General features: G+C 42.5%; 1 protein-coding gene across 10 annotated transcripts in view; it reads right to left on the bottom strand.

The window, feature by feature from the left end:
- The window catches only part of Srbd1 (S1 RNA binding domain 1), a 187,915-nt gene that overhangs the window by 120,734 nt on the left and 50,050 nt on the right, over positions 1-17,131 (bottom strand). For all 10 annotated transcript variants that reach the window (XM_031357224.1, XM_031357223.1, XM_031357229.1 and 7 more), the window contains 3 exons: positions 15,092-15,195; positions 9,037-9,144; positions 1,558-1,715 (listed from right to left, as the gene is read on the bottom strand). In XM_031357224.1, coding sequence (XP_031213084.1) covers positions 1,558-1,715; positions 9,037-9,144; positions 15,092-15,195 — 370 coding nt within the window. The remainder of the gene's footprint in view (positions 1-1,557; positions 1,716-9,036; positions 9,145-15,091; positions 15,196-17,131) is intronic.

The following is a 17,131-nucleotide window of genomic DNA, read 5'->3' as shown; positions in this document are numbered from 1 at the left end:
TTAAGAAAATACTAGTAGTGATGCATTATTTTGAAATATACAGTTAATATGTTTGGAGTTATTTAAAAAATTTATATTGAGAAAAATGTATGTATCTTCAGTATTACTGTAGACAAGCATCTACATAAGACTGTTAAATTGATTGTTGTTTTATACCAAACAACTTTTATAATACTTATTTTTATTGTTATAATATTTTATAAATTTTAAGGAATATGACAAAAAAGATATTGTAGATATTGAAGGGGGGTCTCTGGGAGGAGTTGGGGTACAAAAGGGAAATAAGAATGTGATTTAAAATGTTTTTTAAATGTTAACAAATTCAGATAAATTGAGATCATGTAACTTTTCTCAACATAACGCAATAAAAGTTAAAAAAAAAGAATTTAAAACACTGAAAAAGAAGAAAGGAGAATGAGAAATATATTAACATAATCACATTCTGAAATGGAATTCATGCTGACACATTCACAGTATTAAACATATCACATAAAAACTTTGAAACAAAGAGAAAATTTTGGCAGCAGAAGGAACACCTGTAAGTTTCTAGACTAATTACAGAGGAAGAAAAGAAAAGCTACCGGCCAAAGCAATAAAACTAAAAGTAATGGGACAATATCTTTAAGTAACTACCAATTAGCCAATCTACCCATGAAAATAATCTTCAAAAATGAAAACAAAAGCAGCCTTTTCATACAAAAACTGAGACAACATTTTGTCAACTAACTCCCAGCACTTGGGAGGCAAAGGCAGGTGGATTTCTGAGTTCGAGGCCAGCCTGGTCTACAGAGTGAGTTCCAGGACAGCCAGGGTGACACAGAGAGACCCTGTCTCGGAAAAGAAAAGCAGTAGCATGGAACCTTTCAGACATGAAGATCTCTCAAAGGAGAACACAGAAGTGTGGAAAGGAGGCACAGGCAGGCTAAGTACGTGGGACAGGGAAACTACACTAACTGAATATTCACAGCTACAAAATGTCTGATACTTGAAATAAATATAAAATCAGAATACACCATAAAGAAGTTGATAAGAGCTACGAGTTCAAGTCTCAGCAGCAGGGGTTCTATAGAGCTCAACTGGAGAATGCTTGCCTGGGCTTGAAGTTCAGCACCACATACGCAGATGTGGTAACACATGCCTGCAGTGCCAACATTCAGGAGAGGCAGATGGAATCATGAGTTCAGTGTTCTTAGCCACCAAGAGAATTCAAAGGTAGCCTGGGCTATAAGAAACTGTATCTGAATTTATCTGAATTTGTTAACATTGAAAAAATAAAGGAAGAGAGGAAGGGAAGAGGGAGAGGAGAGAGAAGAAAAACAAAAGAAGGAAAGAGGAGACAAGGAGTTCAAGCCTGATGCTAGTTAATGGAGAGAGGGGGACAGACACATGATGAGAGTTCTGACCAGAAACAAAGGAAACCCTCTTATTCCCACAGCCCCATGAGAAAACAATTTCTAAACCACAAAAACAAACATTATTTCCAAATTTTCATATTATCTATGAAGTGGAATTTAGGATCAACTGAAAAGCTCTAATATAAAAAGTTGAAGAACTCACTAGTAGGAGAAATGATCGCTAGTTTGCATCCATGTTTGTAGCCAGGATCTACTCCCATGAGGGTGCGGCCTGGAACAGGACTTGTTAAAAGGAGCTGGCGGAGATTCTGTCCAAACATCAATACTGATTGCTTCTCTGCATCTGATGTCAGTTTGGCTCTTTAGAAGTAGAGGGGGGACAACACAAAAAGTATTTAGATTTTCATTCACCCAAATTTTCTTTTCAGAAAAAGAGCAGAATGTATTCTGTACAGTCAGTTCTCAAGGATAAAACGCGCTGCCCCGAGTTACATTGGGTCTACTTTTGCTAACCATAGAAATAAGATACCACAAACTATTCCAAAGCAAACTAAGTCTTCATACCTATCTTCTGTCACTGCTCCACCACATACCAGTCATACGTTAAATATGTATATACACAAGAAAGAGCCTTGAAGATTTGCAAGTCAAATTAAAGCTTCGCAGATGATTATAAATATAAACCACAAACAAGAATGACCAGGCATGGCAGCACAGCAGCCTCCTCCAAAGTTATTTGGTTCAGTTCTTTGAACTAATGTTTTTGTCTGCGCTCCTCTCCACATCTCCGCCTCTCTGTCGTCATTCCCAGGCATTCGGCAATTCCACAGTTCCTAACAGCTGGTACAGAAACAAGCCTTATGTAACCATGTCTCCATTTTATCCAGACATTGTTAGGAGTATACTTCTAAAACCTTGCGGAATAAAAATATAAGTCAATGATGAGCTTGAAGGTAGCTGGAACCTTGAAGCCCTCAATATATCATCTCTTGAAATTCATAAGAAATTATGTCCTAAGAAGTATTTCCTCTCTATTAGACCCAATAAAAAACAAATGCCATTGGCCACAAGGAAACTTAATACAAAGCAATTCAAAATATGTTTTATGTCTATGTGGGGAGGATTAATTAGATATGTATGAAGATGCACATGCTACTGTCTGTTTCTCTGGTTAATTTGGTGTGGGACCATGAAAGGCAGTCTGTGTTCTTAACTGAACGAGGTTTGCTCCAGAGACCAAGTAGAGAATTCTACAGGGGACGGAATAGTAAGCTACGCCCCAGATTTGAGACGCTGACACCATGAGGCCTCAACTCTAGTATCCTGTGGCTAGAGCCCCAGATTCCCAGCATTCTGGCTGGATTCTACCCCCACAGCCACCTGACCACAGCCAGGTATGCCCCGCCCCTGGGAAACGGAAAGGTAGCACAGCCCACTATAAAAGGAGCTGCTTGGCCCCTCCTCTCTCTCAACCTCTTAGCTTCTTTTTTGTTGTTGTTTTTTCAAGACAGGGTTTCTCCATGTCACCCTGGCTGTCCTGGAACTCACTCTGTAGACCAAGCTGGCCTCGAACTCAGAAATCCATCTGCCTCTGCCTCCCAAGTGCTGGGATTAAAGGCGTGTGCCATCATCGCCCGACAACCTCTTCCCTTCTTGTCTTTACTCTCACCTCTTGTTCCCCTTCTCCCTTCTCCCCACTCCCAGCGACCCACCCCCACACTCCATGTGGGGCCTCTACTTCTCTATCTTCTCTCTCTCCTTTCTAAAATAAATGCTTTAAGACCATGGATTGCCTCATTTCATCTAGACTCGCAGTGTTGGGGCAATGGATTCCAGCTCCAGCCGAGAGACCCGACCAAGGACTCTTGCCCCAGCCCACTGGAGCCCGAACCACCAGGTGGCAGCTTCCCCTTCCCACATTTTCTTCTTTTGGCCTCAGGGGCCACTGCCACCCGGGAGCCCCCGCCTTGTTCTCAGTTCTTCTGCAGTGTCCAGCAGCGTCTGTGATGCCCAGGAGCTAGAACCTGTCATCCTTGGCCTCCATGAGGCCCAGGGACCTCCGGGATTACCTCCTTTCCACTACCCCTGTGGACTGGAATACGGCTCAAGACAGCTAGACACCCACCCAGGAGTGGAAAGTGCCAGCAATCCCCCATCCACCGGCTCTCCCGGGGTACCCGAAGTAGAGACTGCAAGTTCCCTACCCCCAGCCCCCTGCTGCTGACCAGTCTCCAGAGCTCTGGTGGGATGCCAGTTTCCCACCCCCTTTTATTATTTCCCGGCCGCCCAGTGGCAGCGCCTGACAATTTGGTTTGTGAGGATTTTCTCTCATCTTCTCTAACGGTTCATTGTAATTCTCTGACTTCTGCAAAACAGGATACAAAATATCACTACAAGTAAATCTTTATTTTGAACTTCATTTATTGTGAAGACACTGGTTAGCAGTCTTATCAAGTCTGTTTTAAGAGACACAAAGCTGAAAGACCACACTCATCCCAGAAGAGGACCATGATGGAAGAAGCAGAATGACAGACAGAGCAGACTATAGTATAGCAATGAGGAGTGTTAACTCAGGGGGAACCTACACAAGGAGCGGCACAGGTGGACGAGATGGGAAATGTAAGGGACATACAGCAGAGGTAGGGACAGTAGGCAGATAATCTGGAGGAGACACTGCATACAAGGAGAGTAGCATAGAAGGTGTCCCAGGCATGGTGCCACACATCTTTAATCTGGGTCACACCTTCTGTTGGAGACCTACATAAGGACATTGGAAGAAGGAAGATTCCCTTTTCTTCTCCTGCCTGCCTTGTGGGACTGAGCAACTGCTAGATCCTTGGACTTCCATTCACAGCTGCTGCTGACCGAGTTGGACTACAGACTGTAAGTCATCAACAAACGCCCTTACTATATAGAAACTACCCACAAGTTCTGTGACTCTAAAGAACCCTGACTAATACAGGAGTTGGTACCCGGAGAGGAGTGTTCCAGAGATAGCCAAGGTTGTACCTTGTGCTGCAGTTGTACTTGGTAATGTGTAAGAACCACCCAGATGGTACTAATATGAAGGGGTCATGAAGAACAGCTGAGGCTGGGAACTGTGAGAGGCCATGGAAGGCCATTGGTAAAGGTGTAGCCTCAGTTGCAATTGATTGATGGCCCAGGACTGAAGGGGTCTCATGCAAAGAAGTTGAGGGTTGGCACCATGGAGAGAGCCTATAAGAGGCTATTGGTAAAGCCTAGTTGCAGCAGTGGAAAGCAGTGTTTTAGAGATGCCAGCACCATTAGATAATCACCAAGAACAGCAATAGCAGTGGAGTACAGGCAGCTGGAGCCTAGAAGACAAGATGTGTGCTACAAAGGGCAGAGCTAGAGAAGTGATCCAAGCTCTTGGAGGAGCCCAGAGCCATCCATGAGCTGATCCCAAACATTGGATGATTAGAGTCTGACTTTTATTTTGGTTGTGACTGTGCCCTGATATTTTTCTCTCTTGAAGGAAGAAAGACATCTGGGGAAGAAGTATGTGAACAGATCTCTCCAAATGGGCAAAGGATGTGAAGATATTTGTGTCCCATGTAAATGCTCACCAGAAGGTGACTTTAGCTGAGGAGTTCAACAATCAAGTGGATAAGATGACCCGTTCTGTGGATAGTCGGTCTCTTTCCCCAGCCATCTCTGTCATTGCTCAATGGGCACATGACCAAAGTGGCCATGGTGGCCAAGATGGAGGTTATACTTGGGCTCAACAACACAGACTGCTATTCACCAAGGCTGACCCAGCTACAGCTGCTGCTGAATGGCAGATCTGCCAACAGCAGAGACCAACACTGAGCCCCAGATGTATTACCATTCCTTCCTCTAGGTGACCAGCCAGCAACCTGCTGGCAGGTTGACTACATTGGACCACTTCCTCCATGGAAAGGACAACGTTTTGTTCTAATAGGAGCAGATACTTATTCTGGTTATGGATTTGCCTTTCCTGCACATAATGGCTCTGCCAAAACCACCACCCATGGACTCACAGGATGCCTTATCCATCTTCATGGTATTCTACACAGTATTGCTTTTGACCAAGGAACTCATTTCACAGCCCAAGAAGTGCAACAGTGAGCCCACAATCATGGTATCCACTGGTCTAACCATGTTCCCCATCATCCTGAAGTAGCTGGTCTGATAGAAAGATGGAATGGCCTTTTGAAGATGCAGTTACAATGCCAATTAAGTGGCAGCAGTCTGGAGGACTGGGGCAGAGTTCTTCAGAAGGCAGTATATGCTTTGAATCAGCGTCAGATATATGGTACAGTTTCTCCCATAGCCTGGATCCATGGGTCCAGGAATCAAGGGGTGGAGAAGGGAATTGTTCCACTCACTATCAATCCTAGTGACCCTCTAGGGAAATTTTTGCTGGTTCCAAAGGGGGAAGTACTCCTACCAGGAGCCACAACAAAATTCCATTTAACTGGAAGCTCAGACTTCCCCATCGTCATTTTGGCCTTCTAATGCCCTTAAACCAACAGGCTAAGAAAGGAATAAGAGTGTTAAGAGGGGTGAGAGATCCAAATTACCATGGGGAAATTGGATTGCCTCTCCACAATGGAGGTTAAGAAGGATTATGTCTGGAGTGCAGGAAATCCCTTAGGACGTCTCTTAGTACTACCATGTCCTGTGATTAAAGTCAATGGGAAACTACAACAGCCTAATCCAAGCAGGATAACAAAGGACACAGACCCATCGGGAATGAAGGTATAGGTCAATCCTCCAGGAAAAGAGCCAAGGCCTGTTGAAGTGCTTGCAGAGGGGGAAGGAAATACAGAATGGGTAGTAGAGGAAGGTAGTTAAAAATACTAGCTAAGGCCACATAACCAGTTGCAGAAATGAGGATTATAAAGTAATATGAATGCTTCTGTTTTACTTTGTTAAGAACATATTTGCCTTTCTTCCAATTTCTTTAACATCAATTGGTATTTAAGTTGAGATACTAAAAGAATGTTCCCAAGGGACATTACCCCATTGTAAATTTACAAATGCGTTTGCGATTGTACGAGGAATAGTTATACAAGTAAGGCATATTCATGATCTTGTTATTGTTTCATGTGGACATGAGGTATTATTTGTGTCAAGTTGACAAGGGGTGGATTGTAGTGGCTATTCCTGGTTGTCAGCTTGACTATATCTGGAATGAACTACAATCCAGAATTAGAAGGCTCACCTGTGATCCAGATCTTGAGGCTGGGAGATAATAAGTTTCTGAACTGGATCTTGGCATGCAGATCTTGAGGTATAATGGCTATGAATCCCAGAAGACTAAGGCAAGGAGATCTCTGAGTTCAAGGTCAGCCTGGGACAAAGCAAGTCCCAGATCCAGGTGTGGTGGTACACACCTTTAATCTGGCCCACACCTTCTGCTGGAGACCGACATAAGGACATTAGAAGAAGGAAGGTTCCCTCTCCTTCACCTGTTTGCTTTGTGGGACTGGGCAACTGCTAGATCCTTGGACTTCCATTCACAGCTGCTGCTGACCGTTGTTGGGAGCTGGACTACAGACTGTAAGTCATCAACAAATTCCCTTATTATATAGAGACTACCCATAAGTTCTGTGACTCTAGAGAACCCTGACTAAAAGAGAAGGCTCATAGTCTCCAGAGAAAAAGAAAGTGATTTCAAAGACTAAGAGAAAAAGAAATGACATGGACACCGAGGAGACAGATGAAGCCCATCTACCCAGTCATCAGACTCTTCTAAATAGCCTCAAGACCCACAGGGATGGTTTTAAGTAAACTACTGACGCAATGGGGTTTTAAAAGGTCACATGGGGCAGTGAGATGGCTCATCAGGTATCTGAGCTCAGGTCCTCAGCACCCATGGAAAAAGCCCAGCATGTTTGGCTGATGGCCTGCACCTGTGACTATAGCTGAGCCCAGACACAAAGTATCAATAAAAACAAAGCAAACAAACAAAAATCCTAAGAATCAATTTTTCTATCCTTATGATAAATTTCTTCAGAATTAAAGAAACAAAATATTTTTCTTCAAAACACTAGTAAAGCCATCTTTGACTGCCCTCTTCACTGCTGCTCAGGTAAGCATTTCTAAGGAGCCCCAGCTCTGGGCATTGTCTGCAGACAAATAATGAACAGAAATGAGCTATGCTGTTCTATCTCAGGCAATTTAAAAAAAGAACATGTTCTTGTTCATCCACAATGCAAATCAAAAAAGGACTGTGTCCTACAGAATCCCATACCACATGGCTTAATAGCAATGAAATCAGTCTGCATGCTATAAAACAAAATATCAAAATACCACTGGATGCTGAATGCAATACAAAAAAATCAAGGAAAGAAAAAAGATGTGCCACATTGAAATTTTACATAAGATTGAATGGGACCCAATAGTTCACTTGCTACATAATCACGGCAACTAAAGTTTGGATCCTAGCACCCATATAAAAAGATGGGTATCCTGACAATGGTTGTTACTACAGCTCCATGCAGGGTGTAGACAAATATAAGACTTGTTGGCATTCAGCCTAGCTCAGATACAAGACACAGGTACAGATGATAGAGGACACCCACTACCCTCTTCTTGCTTCTGCACACAAGCACCTGCATCACGTATGTACATGTATATACACTCACACACAGAAGGACACAGACACAGACACTGGCACACACACAAATGAGTGAATAAGTAAAAGAACAAAGCCTTCAAGAATATGCCAAAGTACGGAAAGCAAGAGACATCAGATCACATGGACAATACAGAATTCCAAACACAATAGTATCTGTAGGGGCCATCTAGGCCACAAAGGATGAAACCAGACAGTCTGGCATGGAACAACAGAAACGGAGCAATGAAGCACCTCATCTTTATAATGTTCATTCCTACTCTGGATACTTTGAACTCAAAGGTCAAGCATCCAAGGCAGAAATAGAAAAGTTCCAGTCAGCTAGAACTCCTAGTGAGCTGAGAAGACACGTGCAGTCCCACCATTCCCAGGCAGCCTGGAAAACTAAGGACAAGGATGTGCTGGTCCACGGTATGCATGAAGGACTGACTGCATGAAACTATGCTGGTTGCTGGAACTTAACAACTGAGACAACAGCTAGAGAAAATCAAGAGAGAGTGAGCGAGCACGTCTGTACCTCACAGAACTCTTTCGGAGCCTGTTGGTATGGTTCTTTCAATCACCTCCTCATCTGCGCTCGCTGTTGCTCATCCAGAATTCCCACTGGGAGATGAACACACATAATTGCTTTCTCTCCTCAGAGCAATAAGATCACCCCATTCCTCACCAAGCTCCTTATGCTTTCTTTGGCTCTAATACCTCCTGAAAATGCTTCCAAGTAACCTCTCCAATAACTTCTCAGTTTGTTTTTCCAAGTCAAATCTCTCATCAATAAAATCATGTTTGGCTTGATTGTCAAACTGAAACATCAGCAATGTAGAACTGGGAAGGGTGTGAACACTAAGCACTCAGGACCAAAGTGTATCACAGCTAAGAAGAATACTGTAAGATCTATGCATGAGAATAACGCTACAGATTAAAACCAAGGCTCACACCAAAGACCTGGTTTGAAGGCCAAGTTCTTTGGCTTGGTTCAAATTAACAAACATTTACTCCATACTCCTTGAAGACCATACATAATGTTAAACAGCACACAAAATTAAACAAAGTCCATACCTGAACTCTCTACAGAGGAGAGGAACAATGAGGCGTTTAAAGGAGTCATCCAGTGAATTATGTAAAATCTTCATTAACTCTGGCCGTGCAAAACCATGTGGCCTCCACCTACAAGAAGGGAAAACTCAGGACAATGCTTAAGTGACAGAGACCAGGAAAGGACATCTGGAAGAGGGGAGCTGAGGAGCAGGGAGAGGCTTTATGGAAACCATTGTAATATTATCTGGAAGGACGGGCTGTCCTGAGACTTGGTGTATGAAAGGAATTATGTGACATGTGGAGGGGAGGTTTTGAGGGGGAGATTGTCATTTTGTTTAGGGGTTTTTGAAACCAGGTCCCTTCCTCCCTCCCACTTCTTCCCCCCTTCCTCCACTCACAGCAGGAGCTAGAATTCACCATACAAACTATACTTGCTGTGATTGTCCTCGCTATAGTATTACTAGTAAAGGCTAAACTCATAAGACATCTCAAACATAGCAAAACATCCTTAACAGCACCACCTTCCCCAAATCCACATGTGGAAGCCCTAGCCTCTGGTGTGAAGCATCTACGGAAGAGCTTTGGAGAGCATCCACACTAGAGAAAGTCATACAGTAGAGCCTGCTGTCTCGCTATACTCTCTGTGACATGACAGAGTGACATGCAGGATCTCAACTGTGTGCTCCTTGATCTTCTGTTCCCACACCTCTAAGACTTTGAAAAATTCATTTTTGTTGCTTATAGCACCCAGTCTAGTGTCATGTCTATGACAGCTTTTCCCATTTCCTTATCTTGTCTATGACGAGTCAACGGAGACTGTATAGAAGAGAACTTGTCAAATCTTGTTTCTTGCATCTCTTTTTCTTGGTAGCAAACTTTGACTTAAATCTTATATAACAAAAATCCAATGTGCTTCAGTTATGTCCTCTCTCCTCGTAAGTGAACTCCATTCTTACCCACGCCTGAGCTCTTAACTTCACCCTTAGACATTCCCCTTTTACATTTATTGTGAGAAACATTGGTCAGGATGTTTGTGTCACCAACAGTAGGGTTTATATTGTATTATGTCTAATAGTTTTTAGCCTCTTCTTCCTCACTCCATATACCCTCAAATGAGAGGGACAGTGGGATCCAAATGTTTGACACAATTTAAAAATAAACAAGATAAAACTGCAGCAGATCCTGCTGAAATGCTTTAAAAAAAAACTTAGTTACTTTAGGTTTAACCCATAAAAGTTAACCCAATTCGACAAGGAAGGAAGAGCATCTTCAACTTCTTGGCACCATTTTGGAACCTGCCCTCCTGCTCAGGCCATACTACCTAGCCAACAGCATGTAAGCATGCTGAACAGAGCCAGCTAGATACTGGAGAGGACACTGAAGGGGAGGGGAGGGCAAGGAGAAGGGGAAAGGGAAGAAGGGGAAGGAGAAAAAAGGAAAAAGAAAAAAAAGGAAACATGAGCTATCAGGAACAGACCCAGCCCACAGGCTCCAGGTTTCTTTTCACACCCAGCATATCTGCCCTTGCTCTTCAATGCCGTCTTCCTTTAACAAAGCATGACAGTTTTTAATAAAGCTGATGCACCTAAGATAAGCTCTTCTCCATAACTTAGGATGAAAATGAAACTTCAGTGGACACACATTAAAGATCATATAATAGCAAATAACTGAATCCCTTCTAAAGGATGTTAGATCAGCAATGCATAGTTTTGTTTTCCAATTGAAACAAATGTGCTTTTAGGCAAGACATATACTACATCATTCCTTCCACCCAAATCTTTTACCCCCTACATTCTTCCCTACAGTCCTCCCTCCAGGAGATGTGAAAAGGGCTAGAATCAGACATACAAGTCCCATGTTATTTAAACCTTGAAATCTTCCCAATAGACTTAGGTCTCAAGCACCTTTGCCTCCCAAGTTTGCGTACTACTTTGCCAGATGTGGAAGCTTCAGGAAGTGGGGCCTGGCTGGAGAAAGGGGTCACTTGATAGACTCTGGACAGCTACACCTTGCCCTGCTCCTTGCCTCCTCTTACCATGTCCTGGTCTGAGGATGTGAGAGTAGCTACTGCTGCCAGGCCATCATATGAAATGGTTCTATCCTGATGAATTGACAATCTTTGGAACCAGACCCCAAATAAGCCACTTCTGTCTTCAGTTGTTTCTGCTGAGTGCAGCACACTGCTTTCAAGGAGACAGATGCTTTACTGAAGAATGGTGGTATAGACTTGCTATCCCAGCACCTGGGAGCTTTGGGGCAAGAAGATTAGTTCAAGAGCAGTCTCAGTTACATAGTGAGCCTACCTGGACTACATGGGATCCTGTCCCAAAACAAAATAAACACATATATTCGATATATGCCAAAAAAAAAAAAAAAAAGAAACCTAAAAGACAAACACATAGAACACCCAAAGCATCAAAGCATGGATGAGAGCAGTGGAATACAGTGTTCTAGCTAAAAGCAAGATCTGAGCCACGCAGCTTCAGCTATATACACACAGGTTCATAACATTAGGGCATTGAAGTGGCAGCATCAATTCAGAAAGGTAAGACTAAAACTATGGCAGTGCCCAGCTCATGAAGGGCTCATATGTCAGACAATGGAGGTTGGCTAGTTGGGAGAACAGAGTTCTGGGTTATGAGACAACATACCAGGAAAACAGTGCTTAAACACTAGAAGTCTAATGGAGTGCTATCTTTTTTAATGTATACATCCAATGTCTGATGTCTACTAGAGTAGTTTCCCTTTAAGCTCCAAAGTTTCACCACCATTTTCAAAAATGCTAGAAAGTATCTGTTCTCTTAAAGTTGCACCCCCTGGTATAACTTTTAAGCCATAAGATGCTCCAGTAGCTTGGAGCACTCTGCTCTTCTCCCTGTGAAGAAACTGTGGGTGTGTTTCTATTATATATACACATCACATTGTTTACAGCTGCTCCGCTCACCAGGCTCAATCCTGCAGAGAACAGCCCATATTCCAAGCACTGTACAAACTCCTTTTAATTACTTCTACAATGATTCTGCCCCTTTACTGTCTTCTTGGGATCTAGTTACAGCACTTAGCAAACTAAGGTCCTGAAATCTCACGGAGAACTCAGTCATATCCCTTATGACATGCTTAGACAATATAATATGTTTGATTATAGGATGCCATTTCAATGTAACTTCTTGTAACACAGCAGGTACATACCTCTGAAAAACATTTATATGTCTTCACTAACCCCAAATTTCACAACACGAAATGTTCCCTATAAGAGATAGATTCAACAAAGACTATAATGAAAACAGGAATCATAAAACTTCAAATACTGGTGGCTGGAGAGAAGGCTCAGCAGTTAAGAGCACTGGCTGCTCTTCAGAGGTCCTGAGTTCAAATCCCAGCAACCACATGGTGGCTCACAACCATCTGTAATGGGCTCTGATGCCCTCTTCTGGTGTGTCTGAAGATAGCTACAGTGTACTTACATATAATAAAACAAACAAACTTCAAATACTGTAAGGTCTAGGCAGAAAAGACTGGCAATAACTGAAAAGGCCCATGCCCCAAACTGCATATTTTTGACAAGAAAATTCTTTATTCAGCCATTGTATAGAGAAATAGCCTCCACTCTGGCAAAGAAATATGGTTATCTTACTTCTCCTAGGTAAGACAATGGCGAGATCTCTTCACCTAGCCTTCGTGACTCTACATTTACACAACTGGCTACAGGAAACAGTTTCCCTTAAACTTGTTTCTACATGAAAAACAGCAATACAGTTCAGACACTACAATTTAACTCCACAAGGCAGACACATAACTCTACAAATTCAAAAAGGAACTGCTGCAAAGCAGTCCAAGCCATGAGTGGGCATACGAAGAGCATTCCCTCACACGCCCTCTCATTTAAAGAACAAACACAGGATTTGGATTACTGGAGTCTCACAGTGTCTGACAAGCTCAGGATCCTCTTCATCTTATGAACAAGAAACACATGTCCAAATGAGGAACTGCTCCACTGCTGGGCTAGACCTACATATCATTTTTAATAAACATTCAATCCTTGCTATTGTAACTAACTTAATAACAGGATTTCAGTTAACCCATTCATAACATAATTATATAGTATGCAACATTTTTATTTTGTGATGGTAAAGAGTGTCATCATCTAGCTTATTCAAGTCATACAAATGTGCCAACTCTTTGGCCCAGCCAATCCATCAATCATTTAATCAGAATTTAGATACTGTCTAAATTCTGCCCCTGCAGAGTGCTCAACTTCATCTACAATTTCCCACCATTAGCACCTGAGTCTAGACTACCATCATCTCTTGCCTCCATACTTGATTCTTTCTAAATAACTCTCTACTGCAGAAAATAGGATCTCTGGCCCTGCTAAGTACAACAAAAACAATTCTCTAACACAGGAAAGCTGAAATAACTGTATTCCACCTGACCACAATCTAAAATAAAGTCACCTATCAACAGCAATAGAAACTACAGAAAGGATTCAGACTCCTAAAGACTAAACAACATACTACTGAATAACCGAAATCAAAATACAAGAAATCAAAAAGGAAATAAAAAGATTCCTAGCACCAAATGAAAAGGAAAACACATCACAGCAAAATCTTTCACATCTGGATCAAAATTCTATGACTAAGGAGGCCAGAGACTTTGGAGAAGAGCCTAAGGCTGAAATATTAAACAGCTATGATGCTAAACTGCCTTCTAAACATTTATTTTTTCACTCAGGTATTGCTCCCAACTTTGATCAATTTTTTTGCAGTAGCTGTGAAAGCTCAGCTACAAGTGAATCACCTCTGTTGACTTCTCACCCCCATTCAAGGCTCAGAGAACACCACAGCAAAGTGGGCAGAGAGAGGAGCAAAAGCTGGGAGCTGGGGAACTGGGAAATGCTGACTTCTGGACATGCCATGGCTGATGCACATCAGTTCCCATCACTGTGGTCACTGCACAGAATCAAGACAGCCACAACCCTAGCATGAAAGAAGGATGGTCCTCAACCTTGGAGGAGCTACTGGAGGTTGATGTTGTAAGGGAGAGGGAGTCACCCTCCTTTGAGGATGTCACTGATAGGCTGCCCATACATCAGTGGATGGTCCCACAGCCATGTTCATATGAGAAGCACAAATTTGGCTCAGAGGCTTACTAATAACAATAACAGAAAAAGGAGGCAATGAAATTGGGAGGGAAATAGAATGGGGGACACTAGGGGAAGCTGAAGGAAGATAATGATGGGTGGATATAATCAAAATAAATTACATAAAATTATCATCAAATAAAATATTATTTAAAAAATAAAAATGATAATTATACAGAAAGCATAAAACCTACTGGAGCTGGGGTTCACACTTTCAGACTTCCTGAGAGCCCACAAAGGTCTACCTAAGGTTCTACAGCACCATTCACTGTGAATTCTCTTAGGAGTTCTTTTTCTTCTTGTGGTTACCTTTTCTCTTCCTGCTCCTCTAGCTTTGTGCTCAATAAGCAAGAGGATTTTTCAAATCCATAATAATTATAAAACCACAGTCATATACATGTTTTGTCAATAACTAGTTTGTAAAACACATAACTTAATGCCCTCTCCTCACAGATGTTATCATTAACAATCTCTTATCCCCTTCACAGGGGATAAGACATTATTTATAGACATTTTCTATTTAAGTATATGTCTCACGCATACTAATTTTTTTTAAATATTAACCTACTAGACAGTAGAATATACCTTTTGGGGATTGGTAATCTCCTACTAGGGATCAAACTCAGATAATTTCTCTGCCCCATACTTAAGTTTTTAATGTAAAAAGGTAATAATAGCAGGGCGGTGGTGGCGCATACCTTTAATCCCAGCACTTGGGAGGCAGAGGCAGGCAGATTTCTGAGTTCGAGGCCAGCCTGGTTTACAGAGTGAGTTCCAGGACAGCCAGGGCTACACAGAGAAACCCTGTCTCGGAAAAAAAAAAAAAAAAAAAAGGAAATAATAATATTGTCACTTGCTTTTTAACATAATATACATCTTCTATATCAGTTGGTATTTTAGAAAGCAAATGTTATTATGGCTAGGCAATAAACGGACCTGTTTTGTATACACCACCGACAGAATTCATTCTTTACTCCATCAGAAATGTTGACTTTGACTCTCAGTATCTTCAAATTCTCTCCTCGGTTAATGGCCAGAATCTGACAGAAAAATATGACAAAGACTGATAGTCAATGAAGCAATGATAAACTTAAGGAGTTCACATTTATGAAATAAATTAAATGCCTCTCTAGCCAAGAACAGGCTTCTTTTTATTATTTACAAAGAAATGTATCAGAAACAATTTGTTCATACTTTCTTCAAGTTATACATCTTTCTCCCAAAGAAAATCCTAACGGGGGCGGCGGGGGGGCCTGGAGAAATGGTCAGTTGGAAAAGTGTTTACCACATGAGCATGAGAACCTACGTTAAGACCCCCCACACCTACATAGAGGCAGGGGATAGAGGCTTGTGCCTGTAGCGACAGCATCAGGATAGCAGAGAAAGGCATCATACTGGAGCTTACTGGTCAGCCAGCCTAGCCAAACCCATACGCACCATGTTCTGTGACAGACCTTATTTTAAAAACTAAGATGAGAAGCTAGAGATATGCTTCAGGGGTTAAGAGCATTTGCTACTCTTTTTGGACTTGAGTTGGATTCCCAACACCCATGTTAGGCAGCTCACAACTACCTCTGACTCCAGCTCCAAGGAATTCTACTGCCACCATCAAGCAAACACATGAGAATGCATGCACACACTCCCTAAAATCCATTGATACATTGAATTATGTCAACTGATTAGAAGAACTCATGATCACCTCAATAGATTCAGAAACAACTGGTAAAAATCTAGCAGTCCTTCCTGAACAAAATACTCAACAAATCAAGAGTTAAAAGTACTTTTCTAAACATCAGAGCTTGAGGCAAAAACTGAAGCTAGAACTATGTAGTCAGATATAGCAGAATTACTACAGAGAGTAACAGTAAGGAAAAAAGACTGAAAACAGCATAGGAAGTGGGTCAGTGGGTCAACAGACAAGAACAAGGGTGTAAGTGAGGTCTTCTGGGAGGGTGCAAAGGTTGAGGGGTAAAGTCAGGACCTCACAAGGTAAGGTAGATCAGAGAACTTGGCAGACAACAGTGACCCAGTGGTGCTTCCCCAGGGCCTCTCATCGTACTGAGGTTCATATGCTCACACAGTTACACAGAAGACAAAAAGCTGAGTTCACTACTGTAGGACCATGAAAGGTAGCTTGGTCCCTAGTTGAGCTAAGGCTCAAAGACCCTGAAGGGATGGTCGCCTGTTCCCAGGCACCAGTCTCTATCACTAGCCATAGCCCCACATAGATTGGTGACCATCAGTCATCTAACAGTAACACCCTAAGCCCCTCCACATGTAGAGTATGTGACCTGTGGTCATGTAGGCTCAAGACAGATGCCATTTTTATAAGGTACCTAAAGACCTAGAGGACTTAGCCAATAAGCTTTCCTTCCCAGGCATTCCTCCCTGCAAAAGGTATTTAATCTTAGACTCACCCTGAGAAGTGGGGTATGGTTTTACTCATCTACTTTCTGCCGTGACAATAAATGACTTAAAACCATGGACTGCCTCCTTTCATCGGATGCACCATGGGGAGCCACAGAGAAGTCCTTCATCTATGCTGTCTAGTCTCTAGAAGAAGGCCTCTCTGCGCTCCCAGCCACAACCAAGCCAAGCTCAATCCCACTGCCACCAACAAGCCAAGGACTCCCTCCAAGGGACTAGCTGGTGCTCCTTCCATTTTCTTCCCAACCCTGGGCTAGATCCAGCCTGCGGGACCCCAACTCCATTCTCACTTCGGCTTCCAGTGGCACTTGGATGTCCAAGAACCTGAGAACCACACAGCCCCAGCCTTGTCAAAGGTCTGGGGATCTTCGAGCCAGCTCTAGTAGTTCTAGCAGCCTTCAGGCAGCTAGGATGAGGATCTTAAAGCCCATGCCCACAGTGACACACCTACTCTAACAAGGCCACACCTCCCAACAGTGGCACTCCCTGGGCCAAGCATATACAAACCATCACACAGACAAAATATTTATACACATAAAAATAAAAATT

The sequence above is a fragment of the Mastomys coucha genome, unplaced genomic scaffold (assembly GCF_008632895.1).
Source record: "Mastomys coucha isolate ucsf_1 unplaced genomic scaffold, UCSF_Mcou_1 pScaffold6, whole genome shotgun sequence".
NCBI classification, from domain to species: Eukaryota; Metazoa; Chordata; class Mammalia; order Rodentia; family Muridae; genus Mastomys; species Mastomys coucha.
The sequence above is the reverse complement of the archived record's forward strand: the minus strand, read 5'-3'. Positions and strand labels throughout refer to the sequence as shown.